Genomic DNA, 11,152 nt, shown 5'->3' on the forward strand with positions numbered 1-11,152 from the left:
TGTAAGGCTTCATATCTTTTTCTTTATAGCCATGCCTCAACAACAGCTCATACAACAAGCTTGCTGTCCACATCAATCTAGATTTATTGAAATTAGTTCATACATATACATACATATCAAAAATGTATCTTTCCTGCTTTCTCTGTTTCAAGCAGGACATAATATGAGATGTTTGCAATACACAGACCTGTTCAGTTCCTGGAAAAAAAGGGACCCTTCAATGACAAATATAAAGATTTTCTCCTGAGACTTGCAAATCCACTGGTGTCAGTAGGTCACTAAAAACATACTGCACTTTGGTCTGATAATGCAAAAAGCAATGTGTTTTAAAAACTTTCAATTACACATTGCAGCTTCCTCTCAAAAACAGAGGAATATATTAAAACGACAGTATAGGATTCATGTTAGCAGCTTCCCATAATGAGGAACGTTCTCTTTGTTCGGCTACAATGAATCCATCCCTCTGGTCAGTCAGAAATAAGCTCTCTCTCCTGTCTGATACGAGGAAACTGTCTCTCGTGTTCATCTCGATGAATCCTTCTTTGTCTTGTCCCATGGCCTCTACCCCCGTGTATGATGGTTGTCCTGAACCTCGTCGAAATGTCATTGCAGGCCAATGTGTTGGTCTTCTCTAAATGTCAAGAAAAATCATTTTAAAACTATTTTTTATTGAAGTTGTTAGCTGGATGTCTCCCTTAGGAAACACAACTCATTCGACTCTAGTTTGCACAGACTGCAAAACCTAAATTGAGTGAATCAGCTGTGGGAGACATTCAGAATGTGTGGTGCTGCAGGGACTCCAGGATAGGGATGAGAAGCACTGCACTAGATAGATAAGCTTTGGTCGCTTTAAAGCTCACCTCTATGAAGAAAAGACTGGCGCTGGAGGAGGGATGGTAATACATGTATATAGTGGCCAACACAGCAGTCACCATGAGGACCATAGTGACCAGGATGCCAATGAGCAGACCAGTCTGCATCTGCTCCTGTCTCTGCTTCTCTGTACTGTCCATCTGAGACTCTGAATAATAAAAGAAATAACAATAGTGGAGTCACAAAGAGAACAGTTATGGCCCCAAAAAATCATTATTTAAGCATTCCAAACGTATATTTTTTCTGCAGAACACAAAAGAAGATATTTTAATAAATGTTGGTAACCAAACCACATTGTCTCGCAATGACTTTCACTGTATGGACACAAAACCACGGAGACATTTCTCTAAAGATCTTATTTTGTGTTCCACAGAAGAAAGAGTCATATACAGGTTTTAAATGACATGAGGGTGAAAAATTGAAACAACTATCCCTTTAACTGCATTATAACTATATATCAAACAAAACTGTTTTACAAATCTAGCCATTAATATCATAAAACCTACCATTCTTGAGGATGATAGTAGGACGATTTTTGAATGACAGGGATGTGCTGGCTGTTTTGGCAGAGGAAGAGCTTATAATTGAAGTGATTGATGTTTCTGTTGTTGTAATAGTGTATGTCGATACTGTTGTTACTCCTGCATGCACAGCTGGAGCGCTGGTTCTCATGAGGGGTTTTCTGTCTAACAGTTGACCACAACTCTGATTCTTTATCTTAAAACATATCCAAAGTTAGTAACAATGGGTGACTGCGTATTATAAAACAGGGACAGCTTAAGAAGTTGAATGAAAGCTCCTCACCTCATTTAGACACCCACTGTCAACCCAGTCCTGACGATACTGGTCAAATCCACTGGAACATCTGTAAGAGAAAGTATGAGTTATTGCCGCTGTTGGATCCAATTGGCTCTTTTTGATGATGTTGACAAACCCCTACTACTGTATTCAAATATCCTACAGTATAGTCAAACAGTTGAACTGTTAAAATACGGTACAAACGAATACCTTTTTAGGCGACTGCACCAGCTACAGTCAAAGCCAATCTGAGCTGTAACACACATCTCACAGCTGGAGAACTGCAGGCAGGCTGAGAGCAGGAACAACAACAGGTCATGACACATTTCATCAAACACATGATAAAGAACAGGTGGAGAATATACCATGAACTTGACAGTAATGTCCGTGAGTGGTGTAATTATTGGTCTTAGTTCTTAGAAAAACATTAGAAATATTACACTGTAAAAAATCCTATAAAAAAAGGAAAATTTCTGGCAGCTGGGGAGCCAAAAATACAATAAAATAACAGTTTTCCTACGTAAAATTACAGTTTTTTTCCATTTGCACTGTATTTCAAAATATGTGAAAAATTTGTACAAATATATAAAAATATACGTGAAAATCTGAAAAAAAAATCTGTAAAATTAAGTTTTTACAGTGTACATTTCAATGCAACGCTAATTATAAGCATGAAATGTATCAAGTCTTAGCTGAACACAGTTTTGTTAGCAGTTTAGACTCACTCGGTAATGGAAGCATTTCAACCGCAGATGAGTTGGTGATCTTGGATTTTAAGAGCTCTACCCGATGGTATTCATATATCGTTCTCCGTCTAACATCTGTCACAGGAAAACCAATAAGAGCTTGAAATGATGAATGCACAAAAGGGAGAATTCACATGTTAATGAAATACAGTCATAATAGAGACATAATATCACAGTAGTGGGCAAAATCATTTTAGACTATAGGAAAGAGTTACTCACTATGAAGCTGCTCAATCTTATGAAGAACCACAAACGCATCCGAGAGCCCAACTTTCACAGGGTGATTGACAGAGCTTATTGTATTAATGTCAATGGGGATCTAAAAGCAGATAAAGGTGCAGTTAAAGCTTTAAACAGTAAAATGTGATGAAGGTGGTAATAATAAAAACTATCTTAACAAACAACCTCTTTATATGCAAAGGTGATTCTGCCATCATTGTGTAAAGTTGCCTGGAAGGTAAAACTACCCAAATGAAAAGAGTCCTGGAGATGCACATGGTCCCACTGAACAACAAGAGATGTGCCTAAAAGAAAGGGACCTGTTTAATAGCTCATATCAATTGGAAATATTTGCCTTTTTAATAAGCTTTGTCTGTTTTAATTTACCATTATCGCAGTAAAAAACGGTTGAGTTTTGCGAGATGCTGAGGTCAAAATTAGCCATGAGAGGAGCAATGTATTGAGTTGCGGTCAGCATTTTGTGGATAACATTTCCTGTGTATAAGAAGCCTGGAATTACAGAAACAAACAAAATCTGCCTTAACCCTATAAGTTTAATTTAAATAAAAAGTATTTTACCATGTAGCACTCACCCCCTGTAGCTACATGTATTCCTTTTAATTTGTGTCCATAGAAAGGGAAATCAAAGGACAGATTCACTCTCTGTAAAAAAACACATGAACACTTAAAATATCAAGAAAAAATAATTTGCTCTAATAAACTTTACTTTCAGCAGACTATAGGGGCGTACCAAAGTTTGTCGATGCGTGTTGGACAGAATTCTATGGGCCGTCCCCATCTGCTTAATATTTACCCACAAATCTTTGTCTGTACTCTCTCTGGGTCCATAGAATTTGGATGTGTAGTAGATATGATCCATATCTCTCTGATGGACAAAGAAAACATAAGTCAGTCTTAAAGCACAACTGTATGATTGAATATAAAGTGTGCGTTCTGATAAAACATTTCTTCACCTTAATGGACAAGTTGTGATGGCTGTCATTAGTCAGTACGTCTGGAAATCTGCCATGCTCTTCATAGCGTTCCAGATCCCGGTTCTGAATGACCTCTGGTTTGGATGAAAACAACCATCTCCTATATCTTTTATTGTACCGCTTGAAGCTAACGCTGGAATTCTCTTGCTTGGAGAGGCGTTCAGAGGTAAAGTATGACACGCCTAACAAAAGATGATTAATTTAAACATTTTGTACGCCGAGTTGTTTGCAGAAAACAATATAACGTTCGTAAATGGCTCTCAGCTGATATGACCAATCTGTATAATTTCATATAAAAACAAAATGTGTTTCAGGTGCTTGAACTATTTAAGAATGGAACATTGACAATAACAGCATGTATTTAGCAGCTGTGAGACTCTTTGGATGCAAGCAGTCTGTAATGCAAATAAACACGGTTTCTCACATCCTGCAATGACAGGAGCATGCCCAAAGTCCTCCTTTAACAAGTGAGGGTGAAACATGCTCAGAATTCCTCATGGTGCCTAAATGGGGGTAGTATAAGGGCAGGGCAATGTTTTGACTGATGTGACATAGGATTAATGTGTTCACAACTTTTAGGTATCCAAACCAGTTCAGTTCAGATTTTGGACACCTTATGCACATTTATTAGTAATATATTTTTTAAACGTATTAATGAGTTTATATTTTACTTTGTCTGTCTGCTGTGTACATTTCTGATCTCATTTAAAACAATGGGTGACAACCCTCTATTTAGTTGTACTGCGAATAACTGCAGTTATTAAAATCAATACACGGTACAGATACAAGATAATTCTTGTTTTTCATAATGAAATACTTTTCAAAAGGTTTTATAAAGCATGGGAGAATAAAAAAAGTATAAAACGTTATTTTTGTATGGTAAATAAGCGGACAACTCCTCAATGTATAGATCATTTAAATAACTCGTATTGCATATTTTATTCTTGTAACAAAGTAACGATTACAATACAACATACATGAAAATAAATGAATCACTTACCATTTGTTGGTAGTTTCTGAATGGTGAATTTAATTTGAATCACTGCTAAAATCCCAAAGAAAACATGTGGTCTAGCCCACAGCGCCATGCCCACCGATATTTAAAGCGTCTTTGTACATTTAAATGGAGGGAGAATAAGACGTTTAACTCCACAAGACTGGTGTGCATAGCGCATTACCTTCACCTCTCTCAGACACACCCACACCAATATCCTGACTACATCAGACTTCGTACTTCCGCTCAATTTCAGTTCGCTTCTGTACTCCGTCTGATATAGCAAACCAGCTCCCAGATTATCTCCGGCTCTGCACCAGCCGTCCAACCAACGAACAGAGGGCGGGCTGAGAGCCGTGACGTAGACGCTAAGCGCCGAATTTAAGATTGTAGTTTAGGTTAGGGAAATCTAAAACGACAGCGGACATGGAGCTCTGTTGTGGAGAATATTCCCGGCATTTGCCAACTGAAACCCGAACAAGAAGAGTGTTTGGTTCACATTTTGAATGGAGGTGATTTCCTCGGCTTTTTTATGGTCCTTGGAGTTTTAGAGGGTGTATCTCGGTCTCGTTTATCTGTCGAGCTCGAACTGGCACCCTTTTGACAGGTCAGTGTGTCCTTTCTTTTCCAGTCCTTCAATATTGCCATGTCATGCTGTAATCTTGCAATTAAATTGCAGCATTTCCGACAGACTCGAAATGAACGAAGAGCTGTGTTTAACAGAACTAATCCTAACTTTGACAGTTGGCTGCAAATATTTTCTTTTTGTCTCTACTGTCAAATATTAGTTTAGATGCACTAATTGTACCGTGGATGCGTAGATTTACTTCACATAATCTGCAAAAGTCGTTCATCGCTCGATGATTTTGTTTTCGCCGCATACCTGTGTTTACAGCGGAAATTCGAGGCGGCTGAGCCGGCGCATAACATACGTCATAACCAAACGTTATGTGATTGGTTTACGGGTACACCAATGATTTGAAACTTCAGACAAGCGCGCACCCCCTCCCCCCACGAGAAAGTAAACGCTTGTCCAGACTCTGGCTGTGTCCCAATTCGGGGGCTGCGTGTTTTTAAAAAAATTATATATTTAATGAAATATGACAAAATATAACAAATTTACATAGCAAAATGGCATACAATATAAATTCAACATTTTTTTTATTTTTTAAGGGGCATTGGCACAGACGATTAAGACAACAACAACACAAAAAATACATACATACAAAAAGAACAAAACAAAACAAAAAACTTTAAGAGAAAAAAAATAAGAAAAAATAAACACTTTAAATAAACACCATATTATTAAATATAGATCATACAAAGGGGAAAATATTATCATAAATTATATTTATCAAATAGATCTAATAGGATTCTAGTTTTTTTAACCTTTATTTTTGGCAGAGTTTTTATGTATTGTCTTAAATAATTTTAAATACAACAAACAGGGGGGATGATTTAAAAAACCTACATTTGTGAATAAAAATTTTTGCTAGCAAAAGTAAATTGTTAATCAAAAAACATTTTTGACCATCTTCTTCATAGTTTCCATACTTAATATCTATAAAAGAAAGACTCACATCAACCACCTTTTTCTCCTTTAACCATAATTGAAAATTTTCCCAGAATGCACTAGAATATTTGCAATTAAAGAAAATATGTTCTGTATTTTCTGGAAATAAATTACAAAAATTACAATGTATCGTTTCAAAATTAAATCTAATCCTTAGAAACTCTCCAGATGGGTATATATCATTTAAAATCTTAAAATGAATTTCTTTAATTTTAGGATGAACTGGGAACTTTAAATAAGTGGTTCTAATATGTTTAAGTAATTTTTTGTCCAAGAAAATGTCCAAATTAGTTCTAACAGACCTATAAAGGAATATGACATTGACAATTTGTTTAATATAAATATTCGTACATTTCTTACTTTTAAACTCAATTGATCCAAGGTATAGTTTGGGTAGAATCGGTGTGATTTGACTAATAAATGACCTTTTATAATGATTTTAAGTTCAGATGGAATGGCTGAAATTACTGTGAAAAACTGTTTTGGATGACATGCAAAACCATGTTTAAGAGTAAAAGCATTGTAATCCATCAACTCTCCAGCATCATTAAAAAGATCCTTCAAAGCCCAGAAATTTCTACAAAACCATTCTTCATAAAAGAGTAATTTATTTCTATGGAGAATATACTTATTATTCCAAATTGAGGAATTATGCGGTGTAAAGTTGTGTGTGTATGCTAGTTTCCAATATCGCACAACTTGTTGATGAAATGTAGACAACTTCTGAGGAAGTTTAGAAATATCAAAGTCACATTTAAGTAAAAATTCAACGCCACCAAATTTTTTAAATAATGATGCTGGAATTGCAAACCAAAAGCTCTCAGTATAAAAATGTTTGTAACCATTTTAACTTTAACATGCCGTTCATCTGTTCAAAATCGATTATGAACCACCCAGATCATAAGATTTAACTATCTTAAACACATATACTCAATCCGGGGAATGCATTTTAATTTTAATTTTGCAATTTATAGAGCGTTAAAATATGCATTTCAAAATACATATTAAAAGTAGTGTAGGAACGGACAAATGTCAATTGTGTTATTGAATTTTCATTTTCATTTTGCACCTAATGTTGCACATGTGTTATTTTAAATGTATATTTAAAGACATAAATGCATTGTCATTTTACATACTGCATTGCCATTTTGCAAATTGCATTTCAATTTGATAATTGCTACCAATATGCTTCCATAAGACCGTCTCATTTCAGTTCGCTTCTTGGACTTTTGAAGCTGCATGCTTTGAAAACCAAGTCCTCGTTTTTAAGTCCGCGACCTTAAAGGTTGCAGCCCCTGAATTGGGACACAGCTTCTGTCTACGAAGTTGTAACAAACCTGTATATACTTCTTTGTTATTCTAAACACAAATAAAGATATTATACAGGGTTTAAAAGTATTAAATTCCAAAATCAAAATGTTAGGCCTTAAAAAGTCTTAAATTGACTGAAGTATTGGGTTCTAGATCTGAAATATTTTTAAACGGGTCTTAATTATCCTACGGCCATGTAACATTGCCTCTGATGCTCATTCAAATGCTTCCGTTTGGTTCTGTGGTGTTGTAGTTCCTTCTTTTTAATGAGCATTAGCTACAAATGAGACTAACGTGTAACATAGGTTGCAGCCAATCAGCTTCGTGTTTTTGGCGTGAGGGACGGTTGGTGTTGTGGCTACTAGAAGAGATACAGCTACGGCCCCAAATCTCGCCAGATGTGCGCTGTTTTCATCTTAATCCTAAATTTAAAATCTCGCGAGATTTGGACGTAGCTGTATCCCTACATTAGCCCTAGACGTGATAGATCGCGGTTCGGAACTCATGTGACGCGGATTAATGATAAAAGTCAAATGAACGACAAAAGACGTTTATGGGCGTGCGCTCCATGCCGGTGAGTTCAGTTTAAAAGCGAATTGCCACATTTTATATAATCTGTTTCTGAATGTGACGTCATCGCGCTGGAAAGGCCGCCATCTTGTATGCTACACGCAAAATGAGACGTTTCTGTAGTGCGCAGCGACAGAGAGTCCGAGGGAAATCTCTTGTAGTGGGAAAACTTAATGAAGCAAAGGTACGTCAAATAGTAATAAAGTACAAACTTTAGCAATTCAATTCAATTTATTTATATAGCGCTTTTCACAATGTGCATTGTTCCAAAGCAGCTCTACAGGAGCAAATAAGAAAAACACAGAAAGGTAAAACACAGCACAGTGCATGGTGTTTATAGACCAAGCAAGATCATTAATAAATAATATCTAATAAATAAATGAATAAATAAATGAAGTCTCCCGGTGAGCATGCCAACACTGCACTGCTGTGGCGAGGAACCCAAACTCCAATGATGAATAGATGGAGAAAAAAAAACCTCGGGAGAAACCAGGCTCAGCTGGGAGGGCCAGATCTCCTCTGACGTGTCATAGCTGCACTCAGTGACCCCGACCAAAGCCACCGAGCAACGTCCACGAAGAACAGGGAGAGCCCAAGAGCCGCGACCCAGGAAGCCCCACCTGCCGAAACCGTGCAGGTCCAACCCGGTCCCATTCCGCGATCAACAACAGACGAACAACCAGGGAAAAATAGTAATGGCATAATTAACTTTATTCCTCTGTTGTCCGACATCGACCACAAAACAAGACCAACCAGACCAGACCCACACAGTCCCAACAAATGCAACGCCCCAAACCACAACCAACAAGCCCCCCCCACTCCCTACAAACACCCACCCAGCAACCTCCAATCAAAGTCACTGAGTGCAGCTATAACTTCAAACTGCTGTCATGTGATGTAAGTTTAGCATTAAATACCAAGTATTGTAAATTTAGCATTTATGTGACAGGTAGTCCGTCTTTGCTCTCGTTTGGGGATGGAATTGTCTGAGCTGGGCCGGCCAGATGGTCGCCTTTTTCTTGGGTGGTGATGGAATTGCCTTGGATGGAGCTGGGATGGTCAGTCAGTCCGCAGGCTCTCGCAGGAGGATGGTACGGGATTTTCCGATGTAGCTGGCCTAATCTAGTTGTGGATGGGCATATGACGTTCATCTGGCGTTATATGAGACCCATAAACTTTAATAATCACAATTTAAGAAGTGTTGTTTATTATAATTGTACTAAATGTTTATTTGTTGTTTTTGCAGCTAAAGAGCCGGGATGCGCCTCAGATGCAGCCAGTAGACACAAACTGGCTGAAACAAAGAAGCAGCAGAAAATACATTAAAAAAAAAGATGAATACATTAAATGCTCTTTAAAATCAGGCATAGTGTACTTCATAGGGGACAGAGAAGGATTTCTGCATAACTTCATCATAACAATTTTAAACTTGAACTTGCCACAGAGCAGGAACAGACTACCCGTGTGATATTCCTAAACTCAAAACTCTTCTAAATGATCAGTGAAAGTAATACTTGACAGAACAATATCCACAATAAGATCATTAACCGCAAAAACATCTTAAGCAGATTTAGATACTTAACACGGACTTAACAGAGTAATTTGATAAGAAAAGGCACAGGCACTAAAAAAATATGATTTGTTGTTAAAATCTTTATTAATGCGATAAAATATCTGCATTATACTCGCTTGAGCAGCCATGCTGGAAATTTTCATACGCCTTCGTTTGAAGTGAGGTCCCGAAAAAATCTGTTTGCCCCTCCAACCAAAAGAGAATCCTGAACGGAGGGGTGGAGGAAAGAAAGTGTAGGGGTAATGGGTAGAATTAGGATTGGCCCTTACTCACATGGAGGTGATTATCCATATTAGCCCATAGACTCATAAGCAACGACAAACAGCTAATTCATAGAGAAATAAAATGCACAGAAAAAAAATATATCAACTGAAAATTCACAATTGCGGCATTAGTCGCCGGCCTGAACATGTGTCATATTGTGTCATTTTTGCATAACGTGAGCGGCCACAACACTAATAAGTTTGTCTTGTTTTCTTGTCTCATTCTTGGGACATCTGAGTCTGACAGCTAGGTCCAGTTGGACTGAATGCTCAACCTCATGATGACCACAGATGATGCCTTCGTAAACAGAAGGTAATGGGAGTCAGGTGGTGAAGGGATGCCAAAAGTGCTGACCAAAAAGAAAACGGTATGAGGCTGCTTACAGTATATACTGTACATCCTGTTAAATGATTGACATGATGATCAATCACATATACTCCTTGTTAATAATGTCACTGTTTTCACAGATTTCACATTTCTGTAGCAGTTAGTTTTCAAGAATTTGCACTTTTTCGAAAGCATACTGTTGTTCACGCTGGTGATCTTCCATCATCATTGCGATCATGTGATTTGGAGGAGGCGTGGCTTTAGAGAGAGCTCTGATGGTAAGGTGGGATCTTATAGCACTGCTATGTTGTTAGCCTCTCTGAAATCACCTATTCGTATTCATTTAATGTGTTGACACAAATAATACACGTTAACTTCTTGAAATAGAAAGATCCCTGTTGTTGTGTTTTGGGCAAAAGGGCATCTGTCATTTGCAGTCTATATATAAAAACTATATATATATATATATATATATATATATATATATATATCAAACTATATATAAAGAAGCAAAAAATACCTGTATATGACAGATTGATCTCAAGAGATCAGATTTTAAATGTAACAGCCCTGCTGATAAAAACAAAAGAAACCATCACAGAAATGAATGGTTTCCATTGTGAACCATTAGCTTTTTGTATTAAAACCATTTTAAAAGTGTAGTGTTTTGGGCATTATTCCAAAAGGATTAATCTGCCAGATCACGAGAACGGTGCGCGTTTCATTGATTTTAACACGAGCGAGAGTTTATTCGCAGTTTATAATACAGACACATTAAAAATGTTCAGATTATCAGTTCAGGCCAATTATGAAGTTGAACTGAACCGCTATTCGTCAGTTGATTCTTTCTCTGTTCCTGTGGCTCAGTGGTTGGAGCATTGGGTTAGTAGCATAAAAGATTGTGGGTTT

The 11,152-nt window shown here is 37.2% G+C and overlaps 1 protein-coding gene across 2 annotated transcripts; it reads right to left on the minus strand.

The window, feature by feature from the left end:
• Positions 1-122: 122 nt before the first annotated feature.
• On the minus strand, positions 123-5,145 carry plxdc2a (plexin domain containing 2a). Of its 2 annotated transcripts, none has more exons than XM_057333164.1 (13): positions 4,632-5,145; positions 3,611-3,813; positions 3,388-3,522; positions 3,230-3,299; positions 3,024-3,146; positions 2,823-2,941; positions 2,637-2,736; positions 2,397-2,492; positions 1,882-1,963; positions 1,678-1,738; positions 1,380-1,590; positions 861-1,021; positions 123-631 (listed from the first exon to the last, which is right to left on the minus strand). In XM_057333164.1, exons 1-13 carry the CDS (start codon positions 4,717-4,719, stop codon positions 380-382), a joined length of 1,701 nt encoding a protein of 566 aa, XP_057189147.1. In that variant the 5' UTR covers positions 4,720-5,145; the 3' UTR covers positions 123-379. The 2 variants fall into 2 exon arrangements, with proteins under 2 accessions (XP_057189147.1, XP_057189146.1); XM_057333163.1 differs by having other exon boundaries at positions 2,397-2,516.
• Between the last annotated feature and the right edge of the window lie 6,007 nt (positions 5,146-11,152).

Source organism: Triplophysa rosa, linkage group LG5 (assembly GCF_024868665.1).
Source record: "Triplophysa rosa linkage group LG5, Trosa_1v2, whole genome shotgun sequence".
NCBI classification, from domain to species: Eukaryota; Metazoa; Chordata; class Actinopteri; order Cypriniformes; family Nemacheilidae; genus Triplophysa; species Triplophysa rosa.